This window comes from Oncorhynchus keta, chromosome 25 (assembly GCF_023373465.1).
Source record: "Oncorhynchus keta strain PuntledgeMale-10-30-2019 chromosome 25, Oket_V2, whole genome shotgun sequence".
Lineage (NCBI taxonomy): Eukaryota > Metazoa > Chordata > Actinopteri > Salmoniformes > Salmonidae > Oncorhynchus > Oncorhynchus keta.
The window spans coordinates 26136648-26159557 of record NC_068445.1 but is presented as its reverse complement, the minus strand read 5'-3'; the positions used below and the strand labels follow the sequence as shown (position 1 = coordinate 26159557).

General features: G+C 41.5%; 1 protein-coding gene and 1 long non-coding RNA gene across 3 annotated transcripts in view; one reads left to right on the top strand and one right to left on the bottom strand.

Annotated features, from left to right (window-relative positions):
- Positions 1-22910, top strand: part of LOC118358454 (uncharacterized) — a 35708-nt gene that overhangs the window by 7848 nt on the left and 4950 nt on the right. Inside the window, exons 2-6 of one of the 2 annotated variants that reach the window (XM_052479011.1) lie at positions 4794-5794; positions 9944-9995; positions 10548-10680; positions 18094-18248; positions 22611-22856. In XM_052479011.1, coding sequence (XP_052334971.1) covers positions 4794-5794; positions 9944-9995; positions 10548-10680; positions 18094-18248; positions 22611-22856 — 1587 coding nt within the window. Of the gene's footprint in view, positions 1-4793; positions 5795-9943; positions 9996-10547; positions 10681-18093; positions 18249-22607; positions 22857-22910 lie in introns of both variants that reach the window. The other variant, XM_035736300.2, reaches the window with a different exon arrangement.
- LOC127911711 (uncharacterized) lies at positions 18602-20040 on the bottom strand. The gene is made up of 3 exons (XR_008079017.1): positions 19345-20040; positions 19123-19159; positions 18602-18826 (listed from the first exon to the last, which is right to left on the bottom strand). It is a non-coding gene; the product is annotated as an uncharacterized LOC127911711 (long non-coding RNA).

Genomic DNA, 22910 nt, shown 5'->3' with positions numbered 1-22910 from the left:
CACTTCATTAAAGTGTTATCTCCCATCCCACCATGAAGTGGTGCAACCAAACAGCACTGCTGCCCATTGTTCCCCATGAGAAAAGGCTTCCTTGAATAATGCCCGCCCTGGCTGCGACTGCCAGTGGAGAGGCCTGTGTCTGTGATGTAACAGAACTGGGATGTTTGGCATTATAAGAATGTCCCATTTGCATTTTACACTGTGGCACTTTGAGGCCATTCATGTGTAGTCTACCATGTACATCACACCACAGTGAGGGTGGCGGACCTCCAGATAGCCAGTCCTAGTGCAGCCAGAGCCAGGAAAATGACGGTCCCTGTCCCTCCTTCCCTGACAAAGTTCTCTCTCTTTCTATGTAGCCCATACACTGTCAATAGAAAGAGCCTGGCTACACGAATGTGGATTTGGACACTTATATTGGTCACGGAGACAGACAAACACACCCCTCCCTTCCCCCCCATGTTGTCAAGCTGTTCCCTTCATTCTATAGGGTATGGCACAATACCACTACACTGCACAACACCGTAGAGCAAACACGGAAATTGGCTTACTTTCTGCAACCTATATATATATATATATATATATAACCTCTCTGGGAATGGCATTTGACCAGTTCAAATGTCATCCGCGTAATTTATGTATTGTTGTTGTGGCGTTCATGACATGAGTTCCTAATAAGTCTAAGGCCATTTTCTCTTTTGCACCTTACTATGACATAATGGTCCTTCTGTAGCTCAGTTGGTAGAGCATGGCGCTTGTAACGCCAGGGTAGTGGGTTCGATTCCCGGGACCACCCATACGATTCCCGGGACCACCCTTACATGACTGTAAGTCGCTTTGGATAAAAGCGTCTGCTAAATGGCATATATTATTATTATATTATAATGTTTTCACACTAAACAGCAGAGAAAGCATTGAGAAAGAAAAGGCATATACAACACTCTTAGAACTAGTTGGGCTTCAAAGTGTGCCTTGATTCTTATAGTTATAAGCCTCCATCACTATCAAATTGTATTTACCACTGCATAAATTAGAATTTGTTTCTGTAATTATTTGATTTTGGTGCCCAAACTTGACAATGAGTGTACTGTGTCCATAGCAATAAAACATTTACAACATTTCAGTTCATCTTAAAGAGCCAATGAACACCCCAATTGGCACGTGTGTTTTTCTGTTGCAACAGAAAGTGTGTTTCTGATTCCGCGTTTGGTTAATGATGTTTGTCCCACATGAGACACTGTAGACCCGGAAGCCTATTTCACTCCCTCGAAATCCCCAGAATGAAGTCAAGAAATCTGTCATTTATTTAGACATTTTTGCTGAGGGTGTTTTAGTTGCACAGTTTTACATCTAACTAAGGTGTTTGGTGCAGTATTTCTCAAGTAAAAAAATGTGCAACGTGTTGTTTTATTGAAACAAAGCCAGAGGTGCTGGGCAGGTCGGTCTCACCGTCTATGCTATTGGATAGAGAGAAATCACTGCAGCTGCTCACCCATGTTAGTGGGCAAATGTACAGTACCACTCAAAAGTGTGGACACTACTCATTCAAGGGTTTTCGTTGATTTGTACTATTTTCTGCATTGTATAATAATAGTGAAGACGTCAACACTATGAAAAAACACATATGGAGTCATGTAGTAACCAAAAAAGTGTTAATCAAATAAAAATATATTTGAGATTTGAGATTCTTCAAAGTAGCCACCCTTTGCCTCGATGACAGCTTTGCACACTCTTGGCATTCTCTCAACCAGCTTCACCTGGAATGCTTTTCCAACAATCTTGAAGGAGTTCCCACATATGCTGAGCACTTGTTGGCTACTTTTCCTTCACTCTGCTGTCCAATTCATCCCAAACCATCTCAATTGGGTTGAGGTTGGGTGATTTGTAGAGGCCAGGTCATCTGATGCAGCACTCCATCACTCTCCTTCTTGGTCAAATAGCCCTTACACAGCCTGGAGGTGTGTTGGGTCATTGTCCTGTTGAAAAACAAATGATAGTCCCACTAAGTGCAAAGCAGATGGGATGGCGTATCGCTGCAGAATGCTGTGGTAACCATGCTGGTTAAGTGTGCCTTGAATTCTAAATAAATCACAGTGTCACCAGCAAAACACCCCCACACCATCACACCTCCCCCATACTTCACGGTGGGAACCACACATGCAGGGATCATCTGTTCACCTACTCTGCGTCTCACAAAGATCATCCATCAAATGTATTTATATAAAGCCCTTCTTACATCAGCTGATGTCACAAAGTGCTGTACAGAAACCCAGCCTAAAACCCCAAACAGCAAGCAATGCAGGTGCACAAAGACACTTGGTTGCAACCAAAAATCTCTAATTTGGACTCATCAGACCAAAGGACAGATTTCCACTGGTCTAACGTCCATTGCTGGTATTTTTTTTTCAAGTCTCTTCTTATTATTGGTGTCCTTTAGTAGTGCAATTCGACCATGAAGGCCTGATTCACGCAGTCTCCTCTGAACAGTTGATGTTGGGATCAACTGAAGCATTTATTTCTGAGGCTGGAAACTCTAATGAACTTATCCTCTGCAGCAGAGGTAACTTTGGGTCTTCCTTTCCTGTGGCGGTCCTCATGAGAGACAGTTTCATCATAGCACTTGATGGGTTTTGCGACTGCACTTGAAGAAACTTTCAAAGTTCTTAATGTTCCACATTGACTGACTTTCATGTCTTAAAGTAATGATGGACTGTCGTTTCTCTTTGCTTATTTGAGCTGTTCTTTCCATAATATGGACTTCGTCTTTTACCAAATAGGGCTATCGTCTGTATACCACCTCTACCTTGTCACAACACAACTGATTGGCTGAAACCCATTAAGAAAGAAAGAAATTCCACAATTTAACTTAACGAGACACACCTGTTAATTGAAATGCATTCCAGGTGACTATATCATGAAGCTGGTTGAGATAATGCCAAGAGTGTGCAAAGCTGTCATCAAGGCAAAGGGTGTCTACTTTGAAGAATCTCAAATATAAAATATATTTGGATTTGTTTAACACTTTTTTGGTTACTACATGATTCCATATGTGTTATTTCATAGTTTTGATGTCTTCACTATTATTCTACAATGTAGAAAATAGTATAAATAACAAAAAAAACTTGAATGAGTAGGCATGTCCAAACTTTTGAGTGGTACTGTACATCCTCAAATCAAACTTAATTTACCTGTTGTGACGCATGGATGTTCCAAACTCTGTTTTAGACGAGACTGACTTTATGACAAATTATCCTATTTACACTTTATAGTCAATTTTGACACTAGAATAACTGTTTCTGACTCCTATCGATGCCACATAGGCCATTTCCAAAGGGATTTGTTTTGCTTTTTAAAGACACTCCTTCTTTAGTTTCTTTAACATACGTTGTTATTATAATTTGTCAATTGTATTTAATACAAACCAAAAACACATACTGGATTACTAGCACAACACATGATGGCTTATCTCTTTCAACACAAGTGGCTTGTCTCTTTCCCATGCATATAATATACATATTTTCCCATGGTTAGAAATAATAGCTGAGATGAATACGCTGTTGCAATGTCTTGATCCAATGTTTTTAGTCCAATGTTGTTCACCAACATATTGCAAAATTGTTGAGTCATTAAGTGGTCAGGATAGGGAGGTCTGAAACAGATTGATTACATATGCTGTTACGTGATGGTCAGGCGATCAGGACTGTTACACCTCTGGCGTGATATCCTTAATGAAATGCATTCAATATTTTCGGTGCATTCATGTGCTTTGAAAACACCTCTTTCATTAACTGTACGGAACACACACACACACCCAGATATGTATGTCCTTACTGCCCCCCAGCTCTCTGTAAGGGACATTCTGACCTGGCTGTGAGGCTGCCAGCTGTATCAGCAATAGAGAGGCCTTTGAGTTGCAGAGTTGCAGTCAGAAGGACGGAGGGGATTGCTGAGGCCAAACCTAGCAGCAGCCTCTCTCATACAGTGATGACTGAAAAGTACATCCAGATTTGGCTTCTTAAAATCTGAGGAATGCCTTTGATAAATGCCTGCATATGGAGAGATGAGATGGGCCATCAAAGTGTCTATCTGGCGTTGGTCAATGGCAGTGGTGCTGGTGCTCCTTTTGCACACACACACCGTGTTTTAAATGTGTTTCCAGTCAGACTACTAGTGTTGTCTGGGGCATTGGCTGGTTTGTTACCTGTCTGGTGGTGGAGGCTGTGCTGGTTGAGCCCCGGCTAGGTCGTTCGCTCGATTCCCACAGTCCATAACCTGGGCTGAGAGGAAAGCTCATAAACACACCAGCCCTCCTACAAAGGTCTGGACCTGAGCTCTGGGCCCAGCAGCCCCAGCCACACATCTGCCACTGCTTAGCCAGGCTGAGGTCCCCTTCCACCGTCCACCCCACACACCTGGGAAGCATTACAGCCAGCTCAGCGTGTTTTAAGAAACCCTCCCCAGGGTTACCCAAGCACAGGCATGCAATATGGCTTTGATATACTGGCTGGCAGAAGAGGAGAGTTGAATAGTTCAGGTCTGGTTGCAGTTCATTGTTTTTTAGGCAATGTGGAATTCAGCTCAACTGTATTATTTGTTTAAAAGGCAGCCTTATTTGTATTATATGTCCCTAGATGTTATCATCATGTCTTTTTATTTTATTTTTATGTCTGCTGATTTTCTGTAAGTCTTTAACAAGTGCTGGTATACAGTAGAGATGTCGATAATTAGAGATGCTAGCGTTTTTACGTACACTCATGTCCCCCTCACCAAGCCCATGTATGTGATTATTGCAGGTCTACTTTGATTGTGGAGCGAAGGTGGATGTTGTGGATGTCCAAGGCCTCATCCTGTCTCCTGGGTTTCCCTATAACTATTCCTCAGGGACCCACTGTGTCTGGCAGTTCTTTGTGCCCGTCGGCCACCAGCTCATACTGGAGATATTTGACTTTGACGTGTTCGAGAGCCACGACCCCTCTGCCCAGTACACTGCCATCTCTAACTTGAAAGTGGAAGATGCTGAGGCTGACGATGGGGCAACGTTCCCGTCTGGCGGTCCGGGCACAGATGAAAACATGTCAATGCTGGCTAAAGACGTCCCCGTAACTCAGGCTCAGGGGGGCAGAGCGAAAGCCCCCCAGTCCTCCTTCCAACATGACAAGGTCAAGCAGGTGGTGGTGCAAGAGCAGTCCACCAAGATGGAGATCGCCAAAGTCTCCAACTCTGCTAAAAGGTCCACCTCTGATATTGCATCCCCACATCCCCCCTCACACCTCCTACCCAGGGACCAGGCAGCGGTGAACTCAATCACCTCTCCTCTCCTCAGAGGCGACCCTGACCTGAACCCTACCCCTAACCCCAGAGCAGCAGCCCCAGACCTGGCTGTGGTTGTAGACAAGGCCACCACTCCGACCTCTCCACCCCCCACGGACAATGAGTCAGTGAGCTCTGAGACCCAGATGGTGGACGCTTGCCCCCACGACGTCCTCTACATCTCAGACCTCCTCACTTTCTCCTCGCGCTTCTGCGGCTCCAACCGGCCCTCCAGCAGCCAGCTGGTGTTTGGCTCCAGCCAGGAGATGGTAGAGGTCATCATGGAGTTGATCACCACCACCCACTGGGGCCGCGGCTTCGCCCTGCTCTTTCACTACCACAACCGGACAGAACCGGATGGAGATGACCCCCGGCACGCCTACGCCCCTGCCGGGGCCAGCAAGATGGGCTCTCTGCTGGCTGCCATGAGCGGAGCAGCCTTCTTTGCCATGGTGCTCACCAGCGCTCTGTGTATTATTTTCAGGTATGTAAAAGCATGCAGAGAGAGTTGCTGTGATATGATATCCATTTGTCACATATGTGTTGTGTTATCAGGGAGTCAGAGCAACCTATTTATATCCAACCAGTACGTCAGGGGTGACATGCAGAGAGAATTGTGCAAGTGTGACCGGTGTAGATTGCCTCTGCGTTGTGTTTTGATCGGCTTACATATACTGTACAGTGCATTCGGAAAGTACATTTTGTTACGTTACAGCCTTTTCTGAAATTGATTAAATAAAAAAAGATCCTCATCAATCTACACACAATACCCCACAATTACAAAGCAAAACATATATATATATATATATATATATATTTTTTTTTTGCAAATGTATTAAAAATGAAAAACAGAAATACTAAGTATTAAGACCCTTTGTTATGAGACTCGAAATTGAGCTCAAGTGCATCCTGTTTCTATTGATCATCCTCTAGATGTTTCTATTTTATTGAAGTCCACCTGTGGTAAATTCAATTGATTGGACATGATTTGGAAAGACACATCTGTCTATATAAGGTCCCACAGTTGACAGTGCATGTCAGAGCAAAAACCAAGCTCCAGAGTTCCTCTGTGGAGATGGGAGAACCTTCCAGAAGAACAACCATCTCTGCAGCACTCCACCAATCAGGCCTTTATGGTAGAGTGGGCAGACGGAAGCCACTCCTCAGGAAAAGGCACATGACAGCCTGCTTGGAGGTTTGCCAAAAGGCACCTAAAGGACTCTCAGACCATGAGAAACAAGATTCTTTGTTCCGATGAAACCAAGATTGAACTCTTTGGCTTGAATGCCAAGCGTCAAGTCTGAAAGAAACCTGGCACCATCCATACGGTGAAGCATGGGGGTGGCAGCATCATACTGTGGGGATGTTTTTCAGTGGCGGGGAAAGAGAGATCCTCGATGAAAACCTTCTCCAGAGCACTCAGGACCTCAGACTGGGGCGAAGGTTCACTTTCCAGCAGAACAACGACCCTAAGCACACAGCCAATACAACACGGGAGTGGCTTCGGGACAAGTCTCTGAATGTCCTTGAGTGGCCCAGCCAAAGCTCGGACTCTGGAGAGACCTCCAAGTTCGTGATATCCAATTGGTAGTTACAGTCTTGTCCCATCATTGCAACTCCCGTACGGACTCGAGAGAGAGAGAGAGAGGCTAAGGTCAAGAGCCGTTGCTTCTTGACACACTGCTCGCTTAAACCGAAAGCCAGCCGCACCAATGTGTCGGAGGAAACACGTACAGCTGGCGACCGAAGTCAGTGTACATGCACCTGGCCGCCACAAGGAGTCGCTAGAGCACAATGGGACAAGGATATCCCAGCCGGCCAAATCCTCCACTAACCGGACGACGCTGGGCCAATTGTGCACTGCCTCATGGGTCTCCCGGTCGTGGCCCCCCTATGGGACTCCCAATCATGGCCGTTTGTGATACAGCCCGGGATCGAACCCAGATCTGCAGTGACGCCTATAGCACTGCGATGCAGTGCCTTAGACCGCTGTGCCACTCGAGAGGCCCCGACCAAAAATACAAACATTTATACATTTTACAATAAGGCTGTAGCGTAATAAAATGTGGAAAGAGTCAAGGGGTCTGAATACTTTCCGAATGCACTGTAACAATAATATTGCTTCACATAACAGTACAATAACAAACACAATGTACACTATAGCTTATAGGCCTAGGCTAGCCAACTTTCTCAATGACAGCCAGGCGTTATGTACATGACATGCACTTGCGAACTGCTAACGGTAAAATATTGTCAACATTTCTTAACAAACAAAAACACATGGCATACCTGACAACAGGAAAAACTTGCTGTGCTGCCCTTGTATGCCAACTCCTCTGCAAAGTACAAATTCACAACGAAAGGGGACATGAATAGCCCAATGACGATGTAGCCTACAGTAAAAAATGCAATAGATGGCTAACATGTACAGTATGCATAACGTATCTGATAAAAAGTTAACAAATGCATGAATATCCCAATATACTGGTAGGAGACCATAATGTTACACAGTCAAGGACCATGTAAACTCATTATAAGTGGTTTAACATGTAGTATTAATTAAGATTTTCATGACACAATTTGACTGTAACCTAGCTCTTCCACATGGGTACATTCGACAGGGTAAGGTATGGGTCGCAGGGGAAGTTTTCAGGTGGATTACAGGAGGAGAAGGAATGTACAGTAATATCAGGCATGGAACTATTCAGATTTTGTGTTATTATACAATATGAAATTCAAAAGGTTTATTTTGTCATACACATTTTGTGATTGATTTCCCTATTGACTCAAGCATAAACATAAACAAGACCATGCACAATGGGAATGATTGTCTCTTCATGATCCCTGTAGTTCACCTGTGCAACATCTTCAGGTAAAGCAAGCCATGCAGAAAGAAATGAGTCATAAAGATACCTTTGTCAGATACGTTTTGTGTTATAAATATATTTCCCTGACAACCTGAGACATGCAGTTCTCAAGCATAAACATAAACTAGACCATGCACATTCTGCACAATGGCAAGAATTGTCCTTTTATGACCCTCCAAGGGAGATGGCACAACTGTTGGGTCTTTGATGTTGGCCAGTGTAACAAAGACTCCTCCCATGAATGAGATGGTAGCCGTGAATGGGATAATCTGCCAGTCAGTCCTCCTCTTCCTCCACTAGTGTGCTGCTGCTGATGGCCTGCCCGTTGACTCAGCTGGAGGCCTTGGTTGGTCCCTGATGAGACCCAGTGAAAGGTTTGGGTGTAGCTGCCTTGATGTGCAGCATTATCACCATTCTACAGAGAGGGGGAAGGAGAGCGAGACACGGAGGGAACGAGACGGAGGGAGGGTGAGGGCCATTCAAGGTGCAGCACCTGGCATCGATTCCAACTGACGAAGAGAAATGCAGCCATACTAAAGCCAGTGGGGGAATAAGGAAGGAAGACGAGAAGAGTAGAGATCCTTGTGCTGCTGTGCTGTGAGCCTCTGTCCTGCCGAGGTGCTATCATGGTTGTTTAATAGAACAAGAACAACATACAGTATCAAAAGCTGTAATTTACAGGTTATTCTCTTGGTCGATCCCATGGGGAGGCAACAGTAGCACACGCTGCTAGTACCAGTTCTAGCAGGGTGTAATATTATCCATGCCAGGTGACTAAATGAGTATCACCGTTGTACTCTACCAGCCTGATTCACATCTCTAGTTCCCTCCAGGAAGGTTTCAATTCCCATACATATAAAACATCTATCTCTATGAAAATGCCCCTCAATCTAGTCAACTAAACTCAAAGGAAAAGCACTGTTTTTTTATTACTTGTGCAATTTAACATTTTTCTCAGCTTGAAAGCATTCTGTATTGAAAAAACTGCACATACAAACTTGCAACATACTGTACATCTCCGTGAAATAGGTTACACAGTAGAAATGGGTTATTCTCAAAAACCTATGTGTGGCTGTTGAGCACAATAAGCCCATTTGTGTAGTTCATACTTCTTGCTGCTAATGAAAGGGAAATTGAAAACACACTTCTAATAAAATGAAAGTCTAATTACCAGGAACAACAATACACGGATTAAACATTATCAGGAAGCCAAGAAGGGCATTTCCATCATGCGTAATATTTTTATGTATTTTTTTATTTGACCCTTTATTTGACCTGGTAAGTTGACTCAAAACACATTCTCATTTACAGCAATGACTTCCACAGCCATGACTGCTTTAGAGAAATCCCTCATGCATGTTGGAGAGCAGTTAGAGTTGTATTAGTCGTGTCCTGGCGCCATGGTTTTTAATTGTACCAGAAATGGGTATACAAAAGCATTTAGATCTTGGTTAATGAACAGAATCCCCTCAGCTGCTGGAGCTGCCCTTTAGAGAAACAACATGGGGCTGTTTATGTCGCGATTTAGCTAGCGAGACTTTTTATGTTTTGAGGAAGAACCTCAGTGAAGTTCCCGTTTCTAATTGTGGAGGAATAAGTTCATTTTATAAAACATTTTGGAGAACAGTTGCCCTAAATAACAGTAAAGCTTTCACAAATAGCATGAAAGAGAATGTCGTCAAAAAGTAAATAATGCTTTTCAAAGATATGTAAAACAGTCAAGAAATGCATAACTGCAATGTTGTGGCTCTTTTTTTGTTTTCCAGACCTAAACTATGTCCGAAAAGAGCCAACTCTTGCTCATCCAACAACTCTGAGGTAAACGGAAAACGACCCTGTGTGTGTGTGTGTGTGTGTGTGTGTGTGTGTGTGTGTGTGTGTGTATGTGTGTGTGTAGACATTCCTCTGTAGGCTAGCTTCTGACTGGAATCAGGGAACATTTCATTCATATCCTCTAGACTACAGCCACTGGAACAAATGCAAATACCCTCCGCTGGCCTGGCGCTGTTGTTGTCCAACTTCTCCCACGCAGGGCAGGCAGCCTAACTGGGGACTGACACACACACACACACACACACACACACACACACACACACACACACACACACACACACAAAAAACACTTCTATTTGTGATTGAACTTTAGTGTGCTAACAAGGAAAGAAGCAAAACAGTCCTACAAGTTCTGGTCTCTTTTAGTATCTTATTGCCACAAGATCATAATACCCCATTGGTTATCAAAACATTTTATTAATGGATCAAAACAACTTTAGTTCATGTCTGTATTTCATAGTGCTGTGCAGCCCTACTCCCTTGGTGTATGTGCTCTGGTAGGCAGCTGTAATAGTACTTGCTGACTCTAAATTGTAGGTGCAGGAGGGAGTGCAGAACTCTGGAGCTGACGTCCGTGAGCTGCAGCTGGTGGCTCCTAATCAGCCCAGCCTGGAGGTCCCTAGGACAGCAGGGAACGACAACAACCACTCCCTCAGCCTCACACACACAGGTGGGTACACACACACACACACACACACACACACACACACACACACACACACACACACACACACACACACACACACACACACACACACACACACACACACACACACACACACACTATCTCCTCTCTCTCCCTCTAACACTCCCCTGTTTTTCCCTCTACTTGTGCTCCAGCCACCTAGCCTAGTGAATCCACTCGCTCCCCCTGACCTGCTCCCCCTCTCTATCTCCATGATTGAGGGGTACCGCTGGGGTGTTTGGTCTGGTTCCGACCTGGCTGACTGACTTAATCTGCCCCTAAACCTAACTTACATGTTCAGTGTAATTGTGACACTGTTATTTCATTCGGCTGTGAAACTATGACAGAAAAATTGTACACTTGGCCTGACTGTCAGACCTCCAAAACACAGTAATAGAGCAGGTAGGATTCTCAACAGTAATAGAACTTGTAGGATTCTAAACAATAATAGAACTGGTAGGATTATCAACAGTAATAGAACTTGTAGGATTCTAAACAATAATAGAGCTGGTAGGATCCTAAACAGTAATAGAGCTGGTAGGATTCTCAACAGTAATAGAACTTGTAGGATTCTCAACAGTAATAGAACTTGTAGGATTCTAAACAATAATAGAACTGGTAAGATTCTAAACAACAATAGAGATAATCTAACTGGTACGATTCTAAACAATAATAGAGCTGGTAGGATTCTAAACAATAATAGAGCTGGTAGGATTCTAAACAATAATAGAGCTGGTAGGATTCTAAACAATAATAGAAATAATATAACTGGTAGGATTCTAAACAGTAATAGAGCTGGTAGGATTCTAAACAATAATAGAGTTGATAGGATTCTAAACAGTAATAGATCTGGTAGAATTCTAAACAATAACAGAAATAATAGAACTGGTAGGATTCTAAACAATAATAGAACTGGTAGGATTCTAAACAATAATAGAAATAATATAACTGGTAGGATTCTAAACAGTAATAGAGCTGGTAGGATTCTAAACAATAATAGAGTTGATAGGATTCTAAACAGTAATAGATCTGGTAGAATTCTAAACAATAACAGAAATAATAGAACTGGTAGGATTCTAAACAATAATAGAACTGGTAGGATTCTAAACAATAATAGAAATAATATAACTGGTAGGATTCTAAACAATAATAGAAATAATAGAACTGGTAGGATTCTAAACAGTAATAGAGCTGGTAGGATTCTAAACAGTAATAGAAATAATAGAACTGGTAGGATTCTAAACAGTAATATAAATAATAGATCTGGTAGGATTCTAAACAGTAATAGAAATAATAGATCTGGTAGGATTCTAAACAGTAATAGAGCTGGTATGATTCTAAACAGTAATAGAGCTGGTATGATTCTAAACAGTAATAGAACTGGTATGATTCTAAACAATAATAGAAATAATATAACTGGTAGGATTCTAAACAATAATAGAGCTGGTAAGATTCTAACCAGTAATAGATATAATAGAACTAGTAGGATTCTAAACAATAATAGAGCTGGTAGGATTCTAAACAGTAATAGATATAATAGAACTAGTAGGATTCTAAACAATAGAGCTGGTAGGATTCTAAACAATAATAGAGCTGGTAGGATTCTAAAAGTAATAGAGCTGGTAGGATTCTAAACAATAATATAAATAATATAACTGGTAGGATTCTAAACAGTAATAGAGCTGGTACGATTCTAAACAGTTATAGAGTTGGTAGGATTCTAAACAGTAATAGATCTGGTAGGATTCTAAACAATAACAGAAATAATAGAACTGGTAGGATTCTAAACAATAATATAAGTAGTATAACTGGTAGGATTCTAAACAATTAATATAAATAATATAACTGGTAGGATTCTAAACAATAATATAAATAATATAAGTGGTAGGATTCTAAACAGTAATAGAGCTGGTAGGATTCTAAACAGTAATAGAAATTATAGAACTGGTAGGATTCTAAACAGTAAATAGAAATAATAGAACTGGTAGGATTCTAAACAATAATAGAGCTGGTAGGATTCTAAACAGTAATAGAAATAATAGAACTAGTAGGATTCTAAACAATAATAGAGCTGGTAGGATTCTAAACAATAATTAAGCTGGTAAGATTCTAAACAGTAATAGAGCTGGTAGGATTCTAAACAATAATATAAATAATATAACTGGTAGGATTCTAAACAGTAATAGAGCTGGTAGGATTCTAAACAGTAATAGAGCTGGTAGGATTCTAAACAGTTACAGAGTTGGTAGGATTCTAAACAGTAATAGATCTGGTAGGATTCTAAACAATAACAGAAATAATAGAACTGGTAGGATTCTAAACAATAATATAAATAATATAACTGGTAGGATTCTAAACAATAATATAAATAATATAACTGGTAGGATTCTAAACAGTAATATAAATAATATAAGTGGTAGGATTCTAAACAGTAATAGAGCTGGTAGGATTCTAAACAGTAATAGAAATTATAGAACTGGTAGGATTCTAAACAGTAAATAGAAATAATAGAACTGGTAGGATTCTAAACAATAATAGAGCTGGTAGGATTCTAAACAATAATATAAATAATATAACTGGTAGGATTCTAAACAGTAATAGAGCTGGAACGATTCTAAACAGTTATAGAGTTGGTAGGATTCTAAACAGTAATAGATCTGGTAGGATTCTAAACAATAACAGAACTAATAGAACTGGTAGGATTCTAAACAATAATAGAACTGGTAGGATTCTAAACAATAATATAAATAATATAACTGGTAGGATTCTAAACAATAATATAAATAATATAACTGGTAGGATTCTAAACAATAATATAAATAATATAACTGGTAGGATTCTAAACAGTAATAGAAATTATAGAACTGGTAGGATTCTAAACAGTAAATAGAAATAATAGAACTGGTAGGATTCTAAACAATAATAGAGCTGGTAGGATTCTAAACAGTAATAGAAATAATAGAACTAGTAGGATTCTAAACAATAATAGAGCTGGTAGGATTCTAAACAATAATAGGGCTGGTAAGATTCTAAACAGTAATAGAGCTGGTAGGATTCTAAACAATAATATAAATAATATAACTGGTAGGATTTTAAACAGTAATAGAGCTGGTAGGATTCTAAACAGTTATAGAGTTGGTAGGATTCTAAACAGTAATAGTTCTGGTAGGATTCTAAACAATAACAGAAATGATAGATCTGGTAGGATTCTAAACAGTAATAGAGCTGGTATGATTCTAAACAGTAATAGAGCTGGTATGATTCTAAACAATAATAGAAATAATATAACTGGTAGGATTCTAAACAATAATAGAGCTGGTAGGATTCTAAACAATAATAGAGCTGGTAGGATTCTAAACAGTAATAGAGCTGGTAGGATTCTAAACAATAATATAAATAATATAACTGGTAGGATTCTAAACAGTAATAGAGCTGGTAGGATTCTAAACAGTTATAGATCTGGTAGGATTCTAAACAATAACAGAAATAATAGAACTGGTAGGATTCTAAACAATAATATAACTGGTAGGATTCTAAACAATAATATAAATAATATAACTGGTAGGATTCTAAACAATAATATAAATAATATAACTGGTAGGATTCTAAACAATAATATAAATAATATAAGTGGTAGGATTCTAAACAATAATAGAGCTGGTAGGATTCTAAACAGTAATAGAAATAATAGAACTAGTAGGATTCTAAACAATAATAGAGCTGGTAGGATTCTAAACAATAATAGAGCTGGTAAGATTCTAAACAGTAATAGAGCTGGTAGGATTCTAAACAATAACAGAAATAATAGATCTGGTAGGATTCTAAACAGTAATAGAGCTGGTATGATTCTAAACAGTAATAGAGCTGGTATGATTCTAAACAGTAATAGAGCTGGTATGATTCTAAACAGTAATAGAGTTGGTATGATTCTAAACAATAATATAAATAATAGAGTTGGTATGATTCTAAACAATAATATAAATAATATAACTGGTAGGATTCTAAACAGTAATAGAGCTGGTAGGATTCTAAACAGTAATAGAAATTATAGAACTGGTAGGATTCTAAACAGTAATAGAAATAATAGATCTGGTAGGATTCTAAACAGTAATAGAAATAATAGATCTGGTAGGATTCTAAACAGTAATAGAGCTGGTATGATTCTAAACAGTAATAGAGCTGGTATGATTCTAAACAGTAATAGAACTGGTATGATTCTAAACAATAATAGAAATAATATAAGTGGTAGGATTCTAAACAATAATAGAGCTGGTAAGATTCTAACCAGTAATAGATATAATAGAACTAGTAGGATTCTAAACAATAATAGAGCTGGTAGGATTCTAAACCGTAATAGATATAATAGAACTAGTAGGATTCTAAACAATAATAGAGCTGGTAGGATTCTAAACAATAATAGAGCTGGTAGGATTCTAAAAGTAATAGAGCTGGTAAGATTCTAAACAATAATATAAATAATATAACTGGTAGGATTCTAAACAGTAATAGAGCTGGTACGATTCTAAACAGTTATAGAGTTGGTAGGATTCTAAACAGTAATAGATCTGGTAGGATTCTAAACAATAACAGAAATAATAGAACTGGTAGGATTCTAAACAATAATATAAGTAGTATAACTGGTAGGATTCTAAACAATTAATATAAATAATATAACTGGTAGGATTCTAAACAATAATATAAATAATATAAGTGGTAGGATTCTAAACAGTAATAGAGCTGGTAGGATTCTAAACAGTAATAGAAATTATAGAACTGGTAGGATTCTAAACAGTAAATATAAATAATAGAACTGGTAGGATTCTAAACAATAATAGAGCTGGTAGGATTCTAAACAGTAATAGAAATAATAGAACTAGTAGGATTCTAAACAATAATAGAGCTGGTAGGATTCTAAACAATAATAGAGCTGGTAGGATTCTAAACAGTAATAGAAATAATAAGAGCTGGTAAGATTCTAAACAGTAATAGAGCTGGTAGGATTCTAAACAATAATATAAATAATATAACTGGTAGGATTTTAAACAGTAATAGAGCTGGTAGGATTCTAAACAGTTATAGAGTTGGTAGGATTCTAAACAGTAATAGTTCTGGTAGGATTCTAAACAATAACAGAAATAATAGATCTGGTAGGATTCTAAACAGTAATAGAGCTGGTATGATTCTAAACAGTAATAGAGCTGGAATGATTCTAAACAATAATAGAAATAATAGAGCTGGTAGGATTCTAAACAATAATAGAGCTGGTAGGATTCTAAACAGTAATAGAGCTGGTAGGATTCTAAACAATAATATAAATAATATAACTGGTAGGATTCTAAACAGTAATAGAGCTGGTACGATTCTAAACAGTTATAGATCTGGTAGGATTCTAAACAATAATATAAATAATATAACTGGTAGGATTCTAAACAATAATATAAATAATATAAGTGGTAGGATTCTAAACAGTAATAGAGCTGGTATGATTCTAAACAGTAATAGAAATTATAGAACTGGTAGGATTATAAACAGTAAATAGAAATAATAGAACTGGTAGGATTCTAAACAATAATAGAGCTGGTAGAATTCTAAACAGTAATAGAAATAATAGAACTAGTAGGATTCTAAACAATAATAGAGCTGGTAGGATTCTAAACAATAATAGAGCTGGTAAGATTCTAAACAGTAATAGAGCTGGTAGGATTCTAAACAATAACAGAAATAATAGATCTGGTAGGATTCTAAACAGTAATAGAGCTGGTATGATTCTAAACAGTAATAGAGCTGGTATGATTCTAAACAGTAATAGAGCTGGTATGATTCTAAACAGTAATAGAGTTGGTATGATTCTAAACAATAATATAAATAATAGAGTTGGTATGATTCTAAACAATAATATAAATAATATAACTGGTAGGATTCTAAACAGTAATAGAAATTATAGAACTGGTAGGATTCTAAACAGTAATAGAAATAATAGAACTGGTAGGATTCTAAACAATAATAGAGCTGGTAGGATTCTAAACAGTAATAGAAATAATAGATCTGGTAGGATTCTAAACAGTAATAGAGCTGGTATGATTCTAAACAGTAATATAAATAATATAACTGGTAGGATTCTAAACAATAATAGAGCGGGTAGGATTCTAAACAATAATAGAGCTGGTAGGATTCTAAACAGTAATAGAAGTAATATAACTGGTAGGATTCTAAACAATAATAGAGCGGGTAGGATTCTAAACAATAATAGAGCTGGTAGGATTCTAAACAGTAATAGAAGTAATATAACTGGTAGGATTCTAAACAATAATAGAGCTGGTAGGATTCTAAACAATAATAGAGCTGGTAGGATTCTAAACAGTAATCGAGCAGGTAGGATTCTAAACAATAATAGAGCTGGTAGGATTCTAAACAGTAATCGAGCAGGTAGGATTCTAAACAATAATAGAGCTGGTAGGATTCTAAACAGTAATAGAAATAATAGAACTGGTAGGATTCTAAACAATAATAGAGCGGGTAGGATTCTAAACAGTAATCGAGCGGGTAGGATTCTAAACAATAATAGAGCTGGTAGGATTCTAAACAGTAATAGAAATAATAGAACTGGTAGGATTCTAAACAATAATAGAGCGGGTAGGATTCTAAACAGTAATCGAGCGGGTAGGATTCTAAACAATAATATAAATAATATAACTGGTAGGATTCTACCACAGACTGAATGAGTAGACATATTTTCTCATGATCACGGCCATAGAATGGCTCTATATTGCGAGGTGGGAAGTGCAGCATTAGAAGTCTCAATGGAAAATGGCTTTAGTTTTGGAGTAACACAGGGTTTTTCCCAGAACTATCCAAAGGCTCTCTCATTGTAGCTGAGCCCACAGAGAGATTTACAGGTCATGACATTTAACCTGAATAAAGTGAGAGCATTAGGAACACCATGTTTCTCCTCACGCTGAGTTCAACCATGTCACCATGAGTGTTTTTCTATTTTTAGCACCTTGCAATGTCACCGCTCTGTATTCTTTCAAGAATTCATTAAAAGAAGTATATTATTTTTGCATCTCGGCCTCATTGGGTTATTCCTTTTCATGGATTGAGTGCAAGCACCTTTGGAACTCACTGAGTTAACAGAAATATGAGTGGACAAGTACTGTGGCTACAGTGGGTACACGGTGTACTGGGTACACAGTGCAGTAATATAGAGTAGCCAATGGAGACCAAGCTGTAACATTCCATTTCAAGTGCTCTTTTAGGGAAAAGCAGTGGAAGTTAGCGTAAACTAAGGTGTGATGGTGCAATGCATCTGACTGTTGTGCCTTCAATGTAGCAATGTTTTAATTGTATCTGTCACAACTAAATTATTCAAAAACAACTATTCCTTCCTTTCCTTCCCAGGTTCCCCGGTCAGTGTTGGTGGTGATATGTCTGAGCATGCTGAAGTGGACCTCTCATCCAATGGTCTCACGGAACTGGACTTGGGGACAGATGAGGTGTTTATCATTTCATCTGCGCCCAGTACGAGCAGCAGACTGCTGTTCTCGGCCCATACGGTAAGGAGCGAGGCGAGGTAGGTAACCCTGGCTAGGACCAATCAAGGTGCCCTCCTCTAGGGGGGACACGCAGGCAGTAGCAGAGAACCTCCTCTCGGGGTGACACGCAGGCAGTAGCAGAGAACCTCCTCTCGGGGTGACACGCAGGCAGTAGCAGAGAACCTCCTCTAGGAGTGACACGCAGGCAGTAGCAGAGAACCTCCTCTAGGAGTGACACACAGGCAGTAGCAGAGAACCTCCTCTAGGAGTGACACACAGGCAGTAGCAGAGAACCTCCTCTAGGAGTGACACGCAGGCAGTAGCAGAGAACCTCCTCTAGGAGTGACACACAGGCAGTAGCAGAGAACCTCCTCTAGGAGTGACACCCAGGCAGTAGCAGAGAACCTCTTCTAGGAGTGACACGCAGGCAGTAGCAGAGAACCTCCTCTAGGAGTGACACGCAGGCAGTAGCAGATAACTTTCTCTAGGGTGGCATGACACCCAGGCAGTAGCAGAGAACCTCCTCTAAGGGTAGCATGACACCCAGGCAGTAGCAGAGAACCACCTCTAGGAGTGACACGCAGGCAGTAGCAGAGAACCTCCTCTAGGAGTGACACGCAGGCAGTAGCAGAGAACCTCCTCTAGGAGTGACACGCAGGCAGTAGCAGAGAATATCCTCTAGGAGTGACACGCAGGCAGTAGCAGAGAACCTCCTCTAGGAGTGACACACAGGCAGTAGCAGAGAACCTCCTCTAGGAGTGACACGCAGGCAGTAGTAGAGAACCTGCTCTAGGAGTGACACGCAGGCAGTAGCAGAGAACCTCCTCTAGGAGTGACACACAGGCAGTAGCAGAGAACCTCCTCTAGGGGTGACACGCAGGCAGTAGCAGAGAACCTCCTCTAGGAGTGACACGCAGGCAGTAGTAGAGAACCTCCTCTAGGAGTGACACGCAGGCAGTAGCAGAGAACCTCCTCTAGGAGTGACACACAGGCAGTAGCAGAGAACCTCCTCTAGGGGTGACACGCAGGCAGTAGCAGAGAACCTCCTCTAGGAGTGACACGCAGGCAGTAGCAGAGAACCTCCTCTTGGAGTGACACACAGGCAGTAGCAGAGAACCTCCTCTAGGAGTGACACCCAGGCAGTAGCAGAGAACCTCCTCTAGGAGTGACACGCAGGCAGTAGCAGAGAACCTCCTCTAGGAGTGACACGCAGGCAGTAGCAAACAACTTCCTCTAGGGTGGCATGACACCCAGGCAGTAGCAGAGAACCTCCTCTAGGAGTGACACGCAGGCAGTAGCAGAGAACCTCCTCTAGGAGTGACACACAGGCAGTAGCAGAGAACCTCCTCTAGGAGTGACACGCAGGCAGTAGCAGAGAACCTCCTCTAGGAGTGACACGCAGACAGTAGCAGAGAACCTCCTCTCGGAGTGACACGCAGGCAGTAGCAGAGAACCTCCTCTAGGAGTGGCACGCAGGCAGTAGCAGAGAACCTCCTCTAGGAGTGACACGCAGGCAGTAGCAGAGCACCTCCTCTAGGAGTGACACCCAGGCAGTAGCAGAGAACCTCCTCTAGGAGTGACACACAGGCAGTAGCAGAGAACCTCCTCTAGGAGTGACACCCAGGCAGTTGCAGAGAACCTCCTCTAGGAGTGACATGCAGGCAGTAGCAGAGAACCTCCTCTAGGGGTGACACGCAGGCAGTAGCAGAGAACCTCCTCTAAGGGTGGCATGACACCCAGGCAGTAGCAGAGAACTTCCTCTAGGGTAGCATGACACCCAGGCAGTAGCAGAGAACTTCCTCTAGGGTAGAATGACACCCAGGCAGTAGCAGAGAACTTCCTCTAGGGTAGCATGACACCCAGGCAGTAGCAGAGAACTTCCTCTAGGGTAGAATGACACCCAGGCAGTAGCAGAGAACTTCCTCTAGGGTAGAATGACACCCAGGCAGTAGCAGAGAACCTCCTCTCGGAGTGACACGCAGGCAGTAGCAGAGAACCTCCTCTAGGAGTGACACGCAGGCAGTAGCAGAGAACCTCCTCTAGGAGTGACACGCAGGCAGTAGCAGAGAACCTCCTCTAAGGGTGGCATGACACCCAGTCAGTAGCAGAGAACATCCTCTAGGGTAGCATGACACCCAGGTAGTAGCAGAGAACTTCCTCTAGGGTTGAATGACACCCAGGCAGTAGCAGAGAACTTCCTCTAGGGTAGAATGACACCCATGCAGTAGCAGAGAACCTCCTCTCGGAGTGACATGCAGGCAGTAGCAGAGAACCTCCTCTAGGAGTGACACGCAGGCAGTAGCAGAGAACCTCCTCTAGGAGTGACACGCAGGCAGTAGCAGAGAACCTCCTCTAAGGGTGGCATGACACCCAGGCAGTAGCAGAGAACATCCTCTAAGGGTAGCATGACACCCAGGCAGTAGCAGAGAACTTCCTCTAGGGTGGCATGACACCCAGGCAGTAGCAGAGAACCTCCTCTCGGAGTGACACGCAGGCAGTAGCAGAGAAATTCCTCTAGGGTGGCATGACACCCAGGCAGTAGCAGAGAACTTCCTCTAGGGTCGAATGACACCCAGGCAGTAGCAGAGAACCTCCTCTCGGAGTGACACGCAGGCAGTAGCAGAGAAATTCCTCTAGGGTGGCATGACACCCAGGCAGTAGCAGAGAACAGAGAACCTCCTCTAGGGTGGCATGACACCCAGGCAGTAGCAGAGAACCTCCAAGGTGTGACATGACACCCAGGCAGTAGCAGATAACCCAGTCGTGGTATCAAACGGAGCGACAGGAGATTGAGGGTAGGAGAGGGTATGACCCAGCATTTTTACATATGCTCTATTGGAATAAGAGTTGGCATAAGGCAGACCTGGCAGATATTAGAGAGCTGGTGGGCTTTCCTGCAGCCTAGCCCAATGGATATATTATCTGGGGAGCCAGCTTCAAGTGTGTGTGTGTGTGTGTGTGTGTGTGTGTGTGTGTGTGTGTGTGTGTGTGGTGCATGGTCTGTGTTTGTAAATGTTCAGACTTTTAATGGGAATATATAAAAACATCCTTTTCAAGTCATTACTTCAGAGTCGTAAGTTATTGTTCTAATATCACTTAGTTTGTCAGGCAACAATCTTAGCCTGTGTGTGTGCACGATGAGGGGGGGTCTCGTCTAGACTAAGCGAGCTGTTAGTGATTCTTAGTAAGGATTATTTCTATTTCTGAAAGGAGCAACCCCTTAAACCTCTATCCCCCGAAACTGACTGAGGGAGGATTTGTGACTGATGGGCCCTTCACCTCTGACCTGCCATTTATATCAATGAGACACCTCCTGTAAAGACTCTCCGAGGCGGTTTTGCGAACACAGATTAAGCCTAGCCCTGGACATGGAGTTTCTCCATTGAGCTTACTTTTGGGTCCAGGGTGGCAGGTAGCCTAGTGGTTAGAGTGTTGGGCCAGTAACCAAAAGGTTTCTGGATTGAATCCCCGAGCTGACAAGGTATAAATCTGTCCTTCTGCCCCTGAACAAGACAGTTAACCCACTGTTCCCCGGTAGGCCGACATTGTACAATTTGAGGAACAGTTTGAGAACGAGAGGAACTACAAGGTAAGAAAAATACTTCAATATGAGGAACAAGTTAGTGTTAAGAAATATTGTTTACTGTTAAGTATATAAAAAAATCTGTGTTTGGAAAACTGTCCTTCAGAGTAGGAGAGCAGATCTTGATAAGGTCCCACCCCCTGTCCATATAATTGTATTAATTATGATCTTAAAGACAACACTGATCCTATATCAACACTCCTACTCTGAGAATCTTTGTGGGTATGGTTCTTGGGATCATAGAGGTAGGAATTGCTGACTGTCCCCACTATCAGGCAGCACTTTGTTGTTCTTTTGGATTATACATGCCTGATTCAATGGTTTGCTTGTTGCCCTTTTTAGGTCAACTGTGATTAGAGGTGCAGGTCAGTGCTTGAATATAATGCAACCTCTATGCAGCTATTTTTATCCAGCTATCTCCAGCCAATGTCTCATTTACGCTCCGATGCAACTGGTGGTGAAAATTCCATTGACTGAGTGCTCAAGTCAATCGAATATGCATTGTATTCACACAGTGGCTCATTTTCCTATGGTCAAATAAAATAATAAAATAATCACATGTAAGTGCTTCCAGTTTTCAGAATAAGACGTTTTCTGTGATGGCAGCAGTTTGTAAAAAGAAATGCACTGTGTAACATTGCTACAGCGGGTTCACTGGGTTTAAGCATTTAACCTCTTTCAGATGCTTTTCCATTGAAGAACTCTGTTTGTTTACTACTCCCCATGAACACAGACACTGCATGGTGGGTTTGATTGAATTATATTTGATTTGTGTTTTTGTGTCTCCCTCCTATCAGCAGCGGGAGAGGTTTCTGAGGCACAGTGACACCGGCCCAGGCCCTGTCAGTGACTGGCCCTCTCTAGACCCGGCTGCCTCGCCCACAGAGACCTGTGCTGCCCAGGATGGCAGTGCCAGCTGTGCCCGACCCCGGCCGCGGGCCTGGAGCGTCCGCACCTTCCAGGACTTCCTCCCTCCACTGCACCAGTTACACAAGAAGTGGTGCAGTTGGAACTCCACCAGTCCCTTCACTAAGCTGGTGGACAGCGTTAGTAGCTTGGTTATTCAGCAGTGCTGTTGAATAAAAGTCACACCTTCATAA